Source organism: Rana temporaria, chromosome 11 (genome assembly GCF_905171775.1).
Source record: "Rana temporaria chromosome 11, aRanTem1.1, whole genome shotgun sequence".
Lineage (NCBI taxonomy): Eukaryota > Metazoa > Chordata > Amphibia > Anura > Ranidae > Rana > Rana temporaria.
The window spans coordinates 102,504,046-102,521,424 of NC_053499.1; the positions used below are offsets into that span (position 1 = coordinate 102,504,046).

Genomic DNA, 17,379 nt, shown 5'->3' on the forward strand with positions numbered 1-17,379 from the left:
TTACACATTCATAAATCAGCAGCTAGTTTTTAGAGTTCAGAACCTGTAAAACTTACACGCTCTCAATGTCTATCAGGCTGCTCTCTCTGCGATTTCCTTTGTTTTCCAGTGCTCTCTTCAGGTCTCTAATTTGATCTCCCAGCTCAGGATTCAGATCAAATTCAGCTGGGTATTCAGCTATCCAGAATCTGCAAATACAAAAAATGGATATGTTTACCGCAGAACTATAACTGCTGATTGTAAGCGATACTTGCAATTTAAAAAAATAAATAATATAAGACATGCATGACCTCACAAGATGGCAAATTCTTTCCCGTTCTGTATTATTACCAGCATCTGAAGTGAATAGAGGTTAAGAAACTAAAATTCCTGCAGATAATGAGAACATAGGCATTGAACAAAAATCAGCATTCACTTCATCCTATATGATTATTATAGTTTCATGGCATGTAGAGTTATGTTTGTGATGTACAATTAAAGCGGTGGTTCACCCTCCATAACAACTTTTTAGCATAAAATGAGGCATAGTAGCGCGAGCTACAGTATGCCTGTCTTTATTTTTTTATCCCCGTACTCACTGTGCACTCGTAGATACAAGATTACGACTCCCCGCGGGGAATGGGTGTTCCTATGGAGAGGGAAGGTGATTGACGGCCAGCTCTGGCACGTAAAGCTCCCCGAAGACAGCCGGAACAGGTCTCGGCTCTTCACGGCGCTATACGGCGCCTGCGCACAGACTATGCGCAGGCGCCGTGAAGCGCCAAGTCCTATTTCGGCTATTTCCAGGGAAGCGTGACGTGCCAGAGCCGGCCGTCAATCACCTTCTCTCTCCATAGAAACGCCCATTCCCCGCTGGGAGTCGTAATCTTGTATCTACGAGTGCACAGTGAGTACGGGGATAAAAAAATAAAGACAGGCATACTGTAGCTCGCGCTACTATGCCGAATTTTATTCTAGAGGGAATTTTTTTTTTTTTTTTTTTATCAATAGGGTGAACCCCTGCTTTAAAGTGGGAGTATACACCCATCTCTGACTTTTACCTATATGGAAGCCTAAATTAAGGCCTCACTATGGGTACTGTAAATAATTCCTAAATGTGCACCGTTTAGGAGATATTAACTGTACATGCAGTCGGTGACGTCACCGGCGTATGCACTCTAAAGAAAGTCCTGTGCCGTAAGCAGTGGCTCCCACGCACTTGCACAGGAGTTACATCATTGTGGCTTAAATAAAATTGATCTAGACAGAATGCCAACCCTCCCCAAAATATTATATAATATGCAAATGTTGCCAATTTCAATCCCAGAAACATATTTCAAAACATTAAATACGCTACTACGTAGATTTATTTGGCAGAATAAAAAGCCCTGTATAAGCCAGGCGGTACTAATGAGAGACAAGGCACAAGGTGGTTTGGGTGTACCGGAACTAAAAACCTATTAGGCCTCGTACACACAACGGGACATGTCCGATGAAAATGGTCCGCGGACACAAATTATGGATTGGATATGGATTCCGACACAAATTAGAGACTTATGCTGCGTACACACGGTCGTTTTTTGTGATGAAATAAAACAACGTTTTTAAAAAAGTAATTTAAAATGATCGTGTGTGGGCTTCACATCGTTTTTTGTCTTCTAAAAAAACACCAAAAAAAAATTCGAACATGCTTCAATTTTTTATGTCGTTTTTCAAAATGTCATTTTTTGTGTCATAAAAAATTATCGTGTGTGGGCTAAAACTACGTTTTAAACAACGTTTTAAACCCGCGCATGCTCAGAAGAAAGTTATGAGATGGGAGCTTGAATGGAACAGAGTGCCGTCGTACGTGTTGTACGTAACTGCGCTTTGCTAGAGCATTTTGAAAAAAAAGTGGTGTGTGGGCAACGTTGTTTTTAACATGAAGTTTGAAAAACTTAGTTTTTTTTCATGATAAAAAACAACGGTTTTTTTTCATGATAAAAAACTATGTTTTTTCCAAGACAAAAAACGACCGTGTGTACGCGGCATCGGACAAGCACACTCACACGATTACACGGATAGCAATGGCAACATGGGACACCTGTACACAGGGCCGGCCTTTGCGGTGTGCGAGGTGTGCAGCTGCACAGGGCGCCATGGCCAACAGGGGGCGCCTTGCGGCCATCACCGCTTGCAGAATGCTAGTCACTTCTTCCTCCTTATTGTTGCTCCCCAGGCTCCTGGCAGAGGATAGAGGGGCCCCGCACAGCAAGGCGCTCAGTGCGGGTGTTAAGTACAGAGCGGTGTGCAGCTTCCCCCCCCCCTCTCCCTCCCACGGCTTTCACATGCTGGAGGGAGAGGGACAGACCAGTGTGTCAGACAGCCAATAGCGCTGCTCTTCTGAGTGGGAGGGCGTGACTTCTAAGTTGCTCCGCCTATCACCACCCCCTTAGCCAATCAGATTGCCCAGCCCACCACATTTGACCAGGAGAAGATGATAGTGATGGATGCAGAGGATCCGACATACCTGAGAATGAAGAAGGTATGATTATCATGTCACTCACTCTCACTGGTAATGCAGAAGTCTAATGATTGGTGTGTTCTGTCCAGTGAGGCCCGGAGCAACTGGAAGTCAGTGTAGGGCCGGCCATGACAGGGTTAACAGAAACCCTAGTAGCTGTGGGGGGAGGAGCAGAGCAGGGGAGGAGAGATCACAGATATCTCTTACTCTCAGTTTCCCGGGCAGAGGCAGCGTGGGGGAGTGAAGTGCCTGCTGTGTCTGCTCAGCCTGCAGGATTTCGCTTGTCCCAAATTGTCACGGCGATGGCTGCGATCGAGGATTTATTCGGGAGATTGAGGGCGGAGGCGGCTATCCGGGGTGAGGACTGGCTGCAGAGGCAGTTGGGGGCGCTTTTATCGCAGGATGGAGGGGACATGGGGCGCATGGCGTCGGGGCCTAGCTGCGTCCAGACCGGACAAGCAGCATCGGGGCCGGAGCACACAGGTGTGGTGCTGGCGGAGTCGGGGCCTGAACGGTCGGTCCGGGGAGCAGTGCGGGCACACGGGGACACAATTCAGGTCGCATCGGGGCCTGATCACACAGGCATGGGAGCAGCGTCGTCGGGGCCTAGTCACACAGGCCGGGGGGCCTCGCGGACGCGCTCGTCCCGCCCCCCCCCGCCGGTATTCGCCCAGTATATCCCCGGGACGGCAGAGGGGGGATAGTGGACATAGCAGGGCCCCTTCGGGCCCCCCCCGCGAAGCGGGCGGCGGGTATTGTGTCGGAAGGCCCAGCCGGGGGCACCAGGAGTAGCATGGGTGCAAGGGGGGGACGGCCAGGGGGCTCAGATGCGGCGGCCTTGCCCGCCCGGCGTGTGGATCAGGCAGTGACGGGCCCGGTGGTGGGGTCTCGGCGAGTGGGATCGCAGGCCACGGTGGCTAGCCCCCCAGCTTCCTCGGCTAGCCACTTGCAGGAGGTGGAGCGCGTCGGCAGCAACAGGGTTACGCCAAGCAGGAAAGCTTCGGCAAAATCGCCGCACGGGTCCAGGGCCCGCAGGGGGAGTGAATCCGGCCCTGGGCCTTCGGCCTCCGGGACCGAGCCGCCCGGTGGGTCATCATCGGAGGAGGAGGATCGGTCGGAGGGAGAGCGGTCGGGATCTGAGGACGAGGTCTTGCCCAGGACGATACCAGCAACGAGGGATTCGAGACGGTCGGCTGATGGGATTGCTTCCACGCAGCCGGTAAGTCATTTTACACTGATGTTTCTAATAGGCAATGTGTTGATGTGGTTGAGAGGAATGTGGTTGTTGCACCGGCGTCCCAGGTTACGGATGCACAGGTGGTATTGCTGGAGGTGATGTGGGTTTGCAAAGGTTTTTGTCGGGGTTAGAGGCTCTGGTCAGTCAGCTAAAAGGGGGGACAGACCTCCCGCAAGCCCGGCGGCGGCTTGGGGGCCGGTCGGGGGAGCTACGGGGGTGGCCGCGGCGGCGGTGGCGGCTGCCACTACGCCGTTGGTGGTAGCTGGAAAGGAGGCAAGTGGGGGCGGCTTGGGGGCCGGGGCATCAGTGCAGCCGGAGGTTACCGCCGAGTCGGCGGGGGCCGCTTCAAAAAACGGGATTTAGTACGGCTAGCGGATGAGGCTAGGGGACAGGTTTACACCTGTTACGATGCGCCGCTGGGGTCGCATCTGAAACAGGAGGTACGGGAAAAGATCTGGAAGAGCGAGTACGTGGAGATATTCGCGCTGTTACCGCTGGAAAAATTCAATTTGGACAGGGTAAAACCAGAGGATTCTAAGAAGGAAGATGAGGAGAAGAGGAGGTACAGGCAATACCTCGCACGTTTGCAAACTGGTCGCAGGCGTATTCCATTTTGGCCAGTGTGATTGGCGAGAAGAACCCCGAGCACTGCTCGGCGCTCCTTCAGTTACCAGGAGGCGATCGTGAGGCCTACAGGTGCTATGGTGGGCACAGGTTGGATTAGATATGACGAACAGTTCAGGCAACGTCGGGCGATCAGGCCGGAAATTCGTTGGGACGCCAAGGACATTAGCCTTTGGATGCGGCTTATGACGGCTCCGAGGACGTCGGCGCCGTTTTTTTCAGGGGGGGGCCGGCGGAGCCTCTTCCCTGGGACAGTCGGCCGGAAAGAAAAAAGGGGTTTGTTGGCAGTTCAACGAGGGTAGCTGCAAGTTTGGGGGTCGTGCCGATACAAGCATGAGTGCTCCGGGTGTGGGGTAATCACCCCTCTTCCCGCTGCTTCAAGCAGGGCAAGGGACGTCCCGGGGATTCTTCAGGTAAGAGGGAGCACCCCGGTGATGGTGAGAAGGATGCTGCCGTTTCTCGGTAGGTATCCGGACAGAGCGGCGGCTCAGCTCCTGGAGGAAGGTTTTACTGTGGGGTTCTGTATTCCTTGTAGCTTGACGGTGGTTCCGCCGCTGTCCAAGAATTTGCGTTCGGCTCTCCAACACCCCCGAAGTGGTTTCTGAGAAATTACGGAAGGAAGTGGGGCTAGGCCGCATGGGGGGCCCGTTTGAATCCCCCCCTTTGGAGGGTCTGGTGGTATCACCGTTGGGGGTTGGTACCGAAGAAGAACCAAACAAGTTCAGACTCATTCACCACCTCTCATTTCCGAAAGGGGGGTCGGTAAATGATGCGATTGATGCGGGCGATTGTTCGGTGTGCTACACATCGTTTGACGCGGCGGTGGGATGGGTCAAGAAATACGGTCGGGGGGCGTTGATGGCCAAGTCGGACATCGAGGCGGCCTTCCGGCTGTTGCCGGTGCACCCGGACAGCTTCAGACTGTTGGGGTGTCACTGGGGAGGGGAGTTTCTATGTGGACAAATGTCTGCCCATGGGCTGCTCGGTATCCTGTGCGTTGTTCGAACAATTCAGTTCCTTTTTGGAATGGGTGGGTGCGAGACGTGGCGGGAGTGAATTCAGTCATCCACTATCTAGATGACTTTCTCTGCATTGGACCGGGGGGGTCACGGATTTGTGCAGTTTTGTTATCTACGCTAGAACACATAGCGGAACGTTTTGGGGTGCCTTTGGCGCCCGAAAAGACGGAAGGTCCTAGGTCTGTCATTCAATTCCTGGGCATAGTCATAGACGCCGAGAGATGGAATGTCGTTTGCCGCAGGATAAGCTAGAAGGCCTCAAGGCGGAGGTCAGGGGTATGATTGGAGTGCATAAGGTGCAGCTGCGGGCTTTGCAGTCGTTGTTGGGTAAGCTGAATTTTGCCTGCAGGATTATCCCGATGGGGAGGGTTTTTTGTCGTCGGCTGTCGGCTAGCACTGCGGGTGTTAGGTTGCCCAATCACTATGTGCGGCTCGTGAAGGAGCATAGGGAGGACCTGCGGGTATGGCAATTTTTTCTAGAGGGTTTTAACGGCAGGGCCTTGTGGATGTCCGGCCCGGTCAGCAATTTTGACCTGGAGCTGTATACAGATGCGGCCGGGGGTGCGGGCTTTGGGGCCTTCTTTCAGGGTCAGTGGAGCGCTGGCTCTTGGCCGCAGTCTTGGGTGACTGCGGGCTTTACAAAGAATTTGGTGCTGCTGGAGCTGTTTCCAGTGGTGCTGGCGGTTGAGTTATGGGGCACGTCTTTCCGGGATCGGAAGGTGCGCTTCCATGGGGATAACTTGGGGGTCGTGCAGGTGATCAATCGAGTTACCGCATCTTCTCCCCCAGGGATTCGTCTCCTGAGACACTTGGTGCTGCGCTGTATGCAGCTGAATGTGTTTGTGTATGCGGTGCACTTACCGGGTGTGGACAATGTCGTGGCTGACGCTTTGTCTCGGTTTCAGTGGGACAGGTTCCGGGAGCTGGTGCCGGAGGCAGAGGAACGGGGGGTCCCTTGTCCGGAGTGGCTGTGGCAGATTCCATTGGAACAATCTCCACCTGGATTAGGAAATCGTTGAGTGCGGGTACTTGGGCGGCCTATGAGAAGGTATGGTCGGAGTGGAGCGATTTGGTGAGGGAATCGGAGGTTCACCTTTCGGGACCGGAGGTGAGGACACTGGTTCTGTATTTTTTGTCTAGAAACATGGAAGCGGGAGTGTCGCCGTCGGCGTTGGATAAGAAATTGGCCGGGTTGGCATTTCTGTTCAAATGGCAAGGGTGGCCGGATCTTACAAAGGACTTCTGGGTGCGACAAGCTCTGAAAGGGTACAGGAAACAGGGGCGGCGACCTGACGCTCGCCGCCCGGTGTCTTTCGAAGTTTTGAGAGGAATCCTGGCTAAAGTGGGGGCGATATGTTCATCCAGGTTTGAAGTTACATTGTTCCGCGCGGCATTCGCGCTGGCATTTTTTGGGGCCTTTAGGGTGGGCGAGCTGGTGAGCCCGTCGAAATTGGTCCAGGGGGGCATGGGAGTTGCGGATGTCGGTTGGATCCCGGAGGGGGTCACGTTGTGGCTCAGAAGGTCCAAAACGGATCAGAGTGGCAAGGGAAGGGCGGTTCATGTGTTCCCAATTGAAGGGTCGGAGTTGTGCCCGGTCGGGCTGGTAAGGGACTACCTGGACATACGTCCGGGGGTGGGGGGCGCCTTTTTGGTACACGAAAATGGGTCCCCGATGTCACGATATCAGTTTGTGGCAGTGTTTAGGAAGTGTCTGGGGGCATTGGGCCTGGTGGCAAAGGAGTTCTCGGCTCATTCCTTTAGGATCGGGGCAGCTACGGAAGCGGCAAGGAATGGACTGGGTGAAGAGGCAATAAAGAGGATAGGGCGTTGGGAATCCAGGCGGTTTCAATTATATGTTAGGCCGCAGCTGGTGGCTAGTTTGGGTTGAAGGTCTGGGGAGTGGGGTTTTGAGTTACGGGGCAAAGGGGGTGACAGGGATTACTCAAAAGCGGGTTATCTCTATGTGGGTATGTTGGTGACGTGTTTTTTTTTTTTTGTTTACTGTTTTCAGGTACTGGACCGCTTTTGGTCTGGATAATGGGCCACTCCTATGTGGTTCGGGGGGCCAGACGGGCGGGTGATCGCCCGACCGGTCGCCAGCCTGGGAATATCGAGACAGGAGGCGAGTGTAAGGTGGTTGGGGGTCCCCGGGATGTTATGGAGCAAGGTGGTGCCGGAGGTGCACAAATTTGCACAGCTGGACAGGCCACCGGAGGTTCTGGTTATTCACGCCGGGGGGAATGATCTTGGAGTGAGATCGATGATGGAGATAGCACGGGACATTAAATTTGACTTTCAGCGGATCCGGATGTCCTTTCCGGATACGATAGTGGTGTGGTCAGACATGGTGGCCAGGTCAACATGGAGGATGGCCAGGTCGGTAGAGGGGGTGAATCGGGCGCGCAGGAAGATAAACAGAAATGTGGGGCGGTTTGTGCTCAGGAACGGGGGGCTAGTGGTTCGGCACCCCGAATTGGAAGTGGACACATGGAGATACCTCAGGAGTGATGGTGTTCACCTCACGGACGTGGGGATTGATATGTGGGTGTTGCGTTTAGAGGAGGGGGTACAGCAAGCGATGAGGGTGTGGAGGTGCTCCCATAGGTAAGGGGTTACCTTTGGGTGCTGGTGGCGGGTGTTTTTGGACTTTGCAGGAGAAGATATTACCCCAAAGATGGACACCAGTACCCAGTGGTGGATGGTTTCTGAAGGGGTTTCTAGTTCCCAGTCTACTAATGTAGCTGGAAGGTTGGTGAATGGGGGCACTGCGGTCAATGGTCGTCTTTGAGCCAGCTTCGGCTTGAGGCCTATGACCAGAGGTTAGGACACCGCAGTGCCAAAAAAGTGTTACATAGTTACAAAGTTTAAAGGTTAACGAGTTAAGGGTTATTGGGTCCTGCAAAGTCCAGCACCATGTTAGAGAGGTTATTATCTCAGGAAATAAGTGTTTTTTCTCTATGTGTTATTGGTTTTTGTTATTGGTTATTTATGATTATTTAAAGAGTATTTAAAATAAAGGAGGCTGCTACGGCCAGTTTTTACTCCAACACTAAGTAGTGGTCTCATTATTTATTAAAGGTTAAGTGGGGGTATTAACTGTAAAGGGGCTTTAGCGGTCAGGGTGAATTCTGGTATACCATAGTCAAGTGAGGCCCGGAGCAACTGGAAGTCAGTGTAGGGCGGCCATGACAGGGTTAACAGAAACCCTAGTAGCTGTGGGGGGAGGAGCAGAGCAGGGGAGGAGAGATCACAGATATCTCTTACTCTCAGTTTCCCGGGCAGAGGCAGCGTGGGGGAGTGAAGTTCCCACCCACCCTCCCTTTATTCTGGGGTTTTATTGATTACGGTATTGATGGTATATGGATAAATTGGTATGTGGTTTGGTGCTGTTTTGGTGTTTTCTTTTCTTTCAGGTTTATGGATCACGTTGTCGTGGCAGTGGCGGGTGTTTTTGGACTTTGCAGGAGAAGATATTACCCCAAAGATGGACACCAGTACCCAGTGGTGGATGGTTTCTGAAGGGGTTTCTAGTTCCCAGTCTACTAATGTAGCTGGAAGGTTGGTGAATGGGGGCACTGCGGTCAATGGTCGTCTTTGAGCCAGCTTCGGCTTGAGGCCTATGACCAGAGGTTAGGACACCGCAGTGCCAAAAAAGTGTTACATAGTTACAAAGTTTAAAGGTTAACGAATTAAGGGTTAATGGGTCCTGCAAAGTCCAGCACCATGTTAGAGAGGTTATTATCTCAGGAAATAAGTGTTTTTTCTCTATGTGTTATTGGTTTTTGTTATTGGTTATTTATGATTATTTAAACAGTATTTAAAATAAAGGAGGCTGCTACGGCCAGTTTTTACTCCAACACTAAGTAGTGGTCTCATTATTTATTAAAGGTTAAGTGGGGGTATTAACTGTAAAGGGGCTTTAGCGGTCAGGGTGAATTCTGGTATACCATAGTCATGTGTGTAGATTAGACAGTGATGGAGGGATGACTTCTGTCTTCTCACACTGCTTCTTATCTGTGTTTTTATTTACACTGCACACAGCACAGTGACTGAAGATTATACTTCTGCAAGATGCTTCTATAGCTATGTGTGCAGAGTTGGTGTCGTTTATCTAACTTTCCTTGTTATCTTTGAAGGAATTAGCTGGTCAGGCTGGGAGCTTCACAGACCTGTTAACCATTTACTGTCCTCCTGTGCTTGAGAAATGACTGTTAGAAAATATGTTTTTTTTTTTTTTGTTTTTTTTTGCACTTAAAGCGAATGCTCCCTGAAAAAAAAAATTAAAAGCCAGCAGCTACAAATACTGCAGCTGCTGACTTTTAATATTAGGACATTTACCTGTCCTGGAGTCCAGCGCCGTCCGCAGCAGAGGACAAGTGATCGCTCGTCATTGCTACCCCCGCGTCATCCACGGTGAGGAAACCAGAAAGTGAAGCGCTCCGGATTCACTGCCCGGTTCCCTACGGCGCATGCACGAGTCATGCTTTGCCATGCTAACTGGTTCCCACTGTGTTCTGGGAGCTGTGTGTTTCCCAGAACACAACGGGGGGGGGGATCTGACGTCCTGCCCGCAGTCTACCCGCAGACTGTGTGACCGGAAGTGGGTGCAAATAGCTGTCTTTAGACAGGTATCTGCACCCCCCTCCCCCTAAAAAGGTGTCAAATGTGACACCGGAGGGGGGAGGCTTCCGATGAGCAGAGGTGGAGGGTGGAGCTCCGCTTTAAAGTTATAGCTTTTAAACTTTTGTTTGCAGTGATCAATGTTTTTCCACACTGGTCACTGCTAGGACACACTTGTATAATGTCTGCAGTCTCTGACCATCTCCTGTGTTATGACCACAGTCTGACCTTCTCTTATGTTATATCTGCAATCTCTGACCCTCTCCTGTACAATGTCTGCAGTCTCTGACCCTCTCCTGTACAATGTCTGCAGTCTCTGACCCTCTCCTGTACAATGTCTGCAGTCTCTGATCATCTCCTGTACCATGTCTGCAGTCTCTGACCATCTCCTGTACCATGTCTGCAGTCTCTAACCATCTCATGTAGTATTTCTGTAATAAAGGGGGCTATAGGCACAGTAGGTGCTGAGGGAAGGTGTACCTAGGCATTGTGGATAGTGAGGGATGGGGGGGGGCCCAGGCATGTTGGGTTTTTTCATATTTGTGTATGTTTAGGTGACCAGGGGGCGAGGGGTGAATATGCTGGGGGGGGGGGGCGCCACAGGATTAGCTCGCACAGGGTGCCTGAACACCTAAGGCTGGCCCTGCCTGTACATAAGGGAAAAGTGGGAATACAATTCCCCTCTAATAACACCATGTGACACAAACTACTTAGCTCCATGAAAATAGAGTTTGTTTGGTAATTGGATTAAGCAAAAAGACGCACAGTTAAAAGATATTACAGTGAAAGATAAATTATGCACTTTCCAGGAACTTACAAATAATAAAGTGGTACTGGAAATAAACAGGTGGAGGTATGCATAGTTGAAACACTTTGTGGAGTCCCTTCCCCAACTGATCAGGTCTGAGGACAGTTTGCTCCCACTGAAGCAGCTGTCCTCAGTGATAGATGGAAAGAGAGAGATTTCGAGGATTCACAAAATTTTGAACGGATTAAAAATACTGGGGCCCCCGATATTTATTAGAAAATGGGAGGAAGAGTTGAGAATTGGAGTCACGGAGGTAGATGTTCGTAAAATACTACGGCTGACACATGCTATATCATCGGATTGTAGCTCGACAGAAATGAATTATATAGCCCTGTACACACGGCCGGGAATCTCGTCAGGAAAAAACATTCCTGACGAGATTTCTGTCAAGCTTTCTTGCTCGCCGAGTGTACACACACACCCTTCAAAGAAACCGCCGTTCTTTTGAATGGCAAGAACGCGGTGACGTCATCGACTACGACAAGCATGCGCTCATCACATTCGATGTCATCGCCGCCATCTTGCTACACCCTACACTATGCCTTGGAAGCTACCGCGCATGCGCCGAAGTCTCATCGAGCATGCGCGGGTTTCCATGGAGGCAGGTAAGTATACACACGCTCGGGTTTCTCGGCAAAAAGCTCTGCCACTTGGCTACAGCAAAGAGGTGCTGCAGCAGCAGAAGTCACAGCAGCACCAACTGAAGAGCGGGGAGAGGTACAGATGCCAGTCACCATGGAAGTGGAGTTCCAGGGAGCTGGGGCAGTTGGCCCCTCTCTCCAGCAACAAGCTGTGGTGGTAAAGCTTTTACTCCCAGCTGAATCACTGGCAGCAGGGCAGGATGCTACTGGGTGCTGCACACAACTGCAGCTTGAGCTGACATCGGGGATGGGACTGTGGTCTCCCCTCACAGCAACACAGCGGAAGAGCTGGCAACAGAGCAGAGTGCCACAAGCCTCTGCTCTCACTTAGCAGGAGAGGGAGTTCCTGTGGGAGTGGTCTCCACTCGAAGCAACCCAGCGGAAGAGCTGGCAACAGAGCAGAGTGCCACAAGCCTCTGCTCTCATCTAACGGAAGAGGGAGTTCCTGGGGCAGTGGATGGGACTTCAGTCTTCAATGACACAACCCCAGAAAATGGTGCGTCACCGAGACAGGAGGATGTCGGCTTTGCTTTGCAAGCATCGGGGGATTTTCTGCCACCAGTGGATGGGACTCAAGTCTCCACTGGTATACCCCAGGGATGGGGCCAGTTGGCCTAGATCCCCAACAGCATGATGGACTGAGCCCATTCACCCTGTCTTCTCTCCAGCAGCTGAAAGGACTCCAGGGAGAAGGGCCAGTCCAGGCCTCTCCCCAGCGGCAGGCAGGTTCTCTGAGAGAGGCAGAGGTTGGCAGGGTGAGTAATGCTCTGTTTGGAGCAATTTATTTGGGGTACGGTATGGATACCAGCATTGGAGGACTGGAACTACTGACTGACTTCGGAGTCAACCTGTTTGGGGTTCCCTCCTGTGTCAGTCTCCCACCGAAAGGGAGAGATGCAACGGAATTACCTGTGACAAACAGAGACTTTGGAAGGATGAGGGGTACTCCTGTACCGGCGTCACCAAGGAGTCTTATGTCTAGGGCCATAGGGTGACTGAGAAATTATATCCTAAATTACAGGACAGGGGACACATGTTGGATTGTTTTAACATGGACGGTAATCTACAATATATTATTTAATGTCTGTAAAGAATATTCTAATTACAACCGGTCAATAGAGTGACTCATTCATGTGGGAACACAGGCTGTTAAGGTGGTAATTATGTAAACGAGCCTTGCCTGGCTTCTACAGACCTTTTCATTATGTATGCTAATAACACTGTGTGAAAATGCTACTGATGATAGATATGTGTTGTGAGTTAGCAGTCTAAAGGTCACTTAAGGAATGTGTATTGTGCAGGTGAATGACTTATTGTCGGAGACGTAACGTCTGGGGGATAATTAACTCCTCTATGTAATTATCTAAAAGAATATGATTATAGCTCATCGTGTGATGTATGGGTGGGGTGGGGTTTTGTTCCTGTGATTACTGTAACCTGTTGTACTGTATATAAGACTGAAAGTAACCATTAAAAGTGTTCATACATCTTGAAGCAGAGAATAGAGCGGTCAGTCTCATTTTTTGGGGAATTGATATGGATCGTGCTGGCTGGTTTGTCTGTGTGTCGGATAAGCTGTCGTGGGTTGATGGAAGGTCGTAAATGGTGGTGACCGTTACAAGTGGCCACCAATTGTAACGGTCACCACCGTTTACGACCTTCCATCAACCCACGACAGCTCATCTGACACTCCAACCCTCCAACAGACATCAGACATCCCATTTCCCAGAATAACAAGACTTGATCTGTGTTCTGGTTTCAAATGCAAGACAACTTTAATGGCTAGCTCTCAAGTTTATATACAGTTTTCAAGGCATGCTTCAATGATCACAGGAACAATCAAACTCTCCACCCACACACTGGGGGGGCTTCAATACACCTTCAGATGGCTAATTGATAAAACATTCTAGACATGTCGGCACTGGTCTATAATTATCATGACTAGGGTTGAGCGAACCCGAACTGTAAAGTGATAGGGAAAGGCTGCTGCTGCTGCTTAGGGACAGTGTCAGTGAGGTTTATCCGGCTTCATACTTCTAAACAAGCATTCTTTATTCAGTGAACTCTGCTCTAGTTATGATAGGGAAAGGCTGCTGACTGGTTCTTAGGGACAGTGTCAGTGAGGTTTGATCCTGCTTCAGAAATCTAACCAAGCACTATTTATTTCTTTGACATCATTATCATCTTATGGTTTATGGGCCGTTCCTCAGTCTGGTGTAGGAATGGTAGGGACAGGCTCTGGATTTTGAGGGACAGTGTCAGTGAGGTGTATGCTGCTTCAGAAATCTAAACTTTCTGTGACATCTGCTTCATATAGTACATTGTTTAGGGCTGGGTTACCTGCTTCTTGCTATAGTTAGAGAAATATATAGGTGAATCTCTGCCCATTTCACCAGCACACTCTACCTGTCCCCTGTCATATACTGTCTGTGCAGTACAATTGTTTAGGGCTGGGTTACCTGCTTCTTGCTATAGTTAGAGAAATATATAGGTGAATCTCTGCCCATTTCACCAGCACTCTACCTGTCCCCTGTCATATACTGTCTGCAGTACAATTGTTTAGGGCTGGGTTACCTGCTTCTTGCTATATGTAGAGAAATATATAGGTGAATCTCTGCCCATTTCACCAGCACTCTACCTGTCCCCTGTCATATACTGTCTGTGCAGTACAATTGTTTAGGGCTGGGTTACCTGCTTCTTGCTATAGTTTGAGAAATATATAGGTGAATCTCTGCCCATTTCACCAGCACTCTACCTGTCCCCTGTCATATACTGTCTGTGCAGTACAATTGTTTAGGGCTGGGTTACCTGCTTCTTGTTAGAATGTGTTCCCAGGGCCATCCACCTAGCCCAGCCCCAGAAGGGGAAGAGATTGAGTGCACCGATGCCCAACCACTTATATTTCAAAATGAGTACATGGGGGGCCATCACAGCACGTCTTGGATGATGATGAAACACAGTTGCCAACTGCTGGTGCTTTTGCAATTGTGCAGACCGACAAGCTGGGCAGTGGTGAAGACTGGGTGGAAGATGATGTGCAGGACGAAGAGGTCCTCGACCCGACATGGAATCAACCTCATGCAGGTGACCCGTGTAGTTCGGAGGAAGAGGCCGTGGTCACACAGAGCCACCAGCACAGCAGAAGAGGGAGCAGGGTGCCAAAGCAGAGCGTCTGTCCCCTAGACAGTACGCCTGCTACTGCCCAACGCAGCAAGGGACCGAGCACACCAAAGCCAGGTCCAAGGAGTTCCCTAGCATGGCAGTTCTTCACACAATGTGCTGATGACAAGACACGCGTGGTTTGCACGTTGGGAAATCAGAGCCTGAAGCGAGGCATAAACGTTCTCAACCTGAGCACAACCTGCATGACCAGGCATCTAAGTGCAAAGCACGAGCTGCAGTGGAGTAGACACCTCAAAAACCAAGAAAGGTCTCTGGCTCCTCCTGCTTCCTCTTCTGCATCAGTCTCAGGCCTCTCTGCCTCTTCATCCACCTCCGTAGTGACAGTGCCACCTGCCACCCCTCAATTAGAGGACCGACAAGCAACACTACCACCTGGGTCACCAAACATCTCCACAATGTCCCATGGAAGCATTCAGCTCTCCATCTCCCGAACACTGGAGCGTAAGAGGAAGTACCCCTCTACCCACCCGCGATCCCTGGCCCTGAATGCCAGCATTTCAAAATTACTGGCCTTTGAAATGCTGTCATTCCGTCTGGTGGAGACGCAGAGTTTTAAAAGCCTGATGGCATTGGCTGTCCCACAGTACGTCGTGCCCAGCCGCCACTACTTTTCCAGGCGAGCCATCCCTTCCCTGCACAACCAAGTGGGGGACAAAATCAGGTGTGCACTGCGCAACGCCATCTGTGTCAAGGTCCACCTAACCACGGATACGTGGACCAGTATGCACGGTCAGGGACTTTATATCTCCCTAACAGCGCACTGGGTAAATGTAGTGGTGGCTGGGCCTGAGGCGGATAGCAGTTTGGCGCATGTCCTTCCACCACCGAGGATTGCAGGTAATTTCAGTTTGCCTCCTGTTTCTACTCCACTTCCTCATCCTCTACCGCCTCCTCATCCAGTCAGCATAACAAATTCACCACCAACTTCAGCACAGCCATGGGTAAATGCCAGCAGGCAGTTTTAAAACGTTCCTGTTTGGGGGGAAAACCACACACCGCGCAGGAGTTGTGGAGGGACATGGAACAACAGACCGATGAGTGGTTGGCGTCAGTGAGCCTCAAGCCGGGCCTGGTGGTGTGCGGTAACGGGCGAAATCTCGTAGCAGCTCTGGTCCTAGCCGGTTTGACGCACATCCCTTGCCTGGCGCATGTGCTGAATTTGGTGGTGCAGAGTTTCCTGAAAACTTACCCCGATATGCCACAGCTGCTGCAGAAAGTGTGGGCCGTCTGTGCGCACTTTCGGCATTCTCACCCTGCTGCTGCTCGGCCTGGCAGCGCTGCAGCGTAACTTCGGCCTTCCCACTCACCGCCTCATATGTGATGTGCCCACAAGGTGGAACTCCACCTTGCACATGCTGGCCAGACTGTGCGAGCAGCAGCAGGTGATAGTGGAGTTCCAGCTGCAGCACGCACGCGTGAGTCGCTCTGCGGAACAGAACCACTTTACCACCAATAACTGGGCCTCCATGCGAGACCTGTGTGCCTTGTTGCGCTGTTTTGAGTACTCCATCAACATGGCCAGTGCCAATGACGCCGCTCTCAGCTATCCCAGTTCTATGCCTCCTTGAAAAAACGCTACGGGCGATGATGGAAGAGGATGTGGCACAGGAGGAGGAGGAGGAGGAATCAGGATCATTTGCAAGGCTTTCAGGGCAGTCATTCACTAGTGGCTCTGAGGGTGGGTTCGTGCACCAACAAAGGCCAGGTACACAATTGTCCAGCAAGGGCACAGTTCTGAAGGATGACGCGGTGGAGGATGAGGAGGAGGAGGAACCATGTTCACAGCAGGATGGCATCCAGACCAGCTCATGGCCATTACTGGTGCGTGGCTGGGGGTATACAGAGGACACAGATGATACACCTCCCACAGAGGACAGCTGTTCGTTGACTCTGGGCAGCCTGGCACACATGAGCAATTACATGCTGCAGTGTCTCCGCAATGACCGGCGTGTTTCGCACATTATGACAGGTGCTGATTACTGGGTGGCCACGCTGCTGGATCCCCGTTACAAGGACAATGTACCGTCCTTAATCCCCTCACTGGAGCGTGAATGCAAGATGCGCGAGTACAAGCGCACGCTGGTAGACGCGCTGCTGGTGCAATTCCCACCTGGCAGCGGGGGCACAGTGGAAGCAGAAGGCGAAGGCAGAGGAGGAGGAAGAGGTCGCCAACGCAGCAGGGGCACCGCCAGCACCTCAGAAGGCAGGGTTAGCATGGCCGAAATGTGGAAAAGCTTTGTCAGCACGCCACAACAAACAGCACCACCAGCTGATATGGAACGTTTTAGCAGGAGGCAGCATTTCAGCAACATGGTGGAGCAGTATGTGTGCACACGCCTACACGTACTGAATGACGGCTATGCCCCCTTAAACTTCTGGGTCTCCAAATTGGGCACATGGCCTGAGCTTGCCCTTTACGCCTTGGAGGTGCTGGCCTGCCCTGCGGCCAGCGTATTGTCTGAATGTGTATTTAGCACGGCAGGGGGCGTTATCACAGACAAGCGCAGCCGCCTGTCCAAAGCCAATGTGGACAAGCTCACGTTCATTAAAATGAACCAGGCATGGATCCCACAGGACTTGTCCGTACCTTGTGCAGAATAGACACCGGGCCGGCCTTACCCAGCCATTGTTTTTTTTTCTGATCTTTCTAGGGATGCCATCTCATCCCTTTAAAAGCAAAAACATTAATTACACAGGTTCTCTGGCTGATTAAGTTGCTGCTAATTAAACTCACTTGGTGCCTTATCGACAGTAAATTAGCCCCA

The 17,379-nt window shown here is 51.2% G+C and overlaps 1 protein-coding gene across 1 annotated transcript in view; it reads right to left on the reverse strand.

Moving 5' to 3' along the window:
- The window catches only part of RASGRP2 (RAS guanyl releasing protein 2), a 1,313,980-nt gene that overhangs the window by 704,299 nt on the left and 592,302 nt on the right, over positions 1-17,379 (reverse strand). The window contains exons 4-5 of the mRNA XM_040327755.1: positions 291-341; positions 57-188 (exon numbers count right to left, since the gene is read on the reverse strand). Coding sequence (XP_040183689.1) covers positions 57-188; positions 291-341 — 183 coding nt within the window. The remainder of the gene's footprint in view (positions 1-56; positions 189-290; positions 342-17,379) is intronic.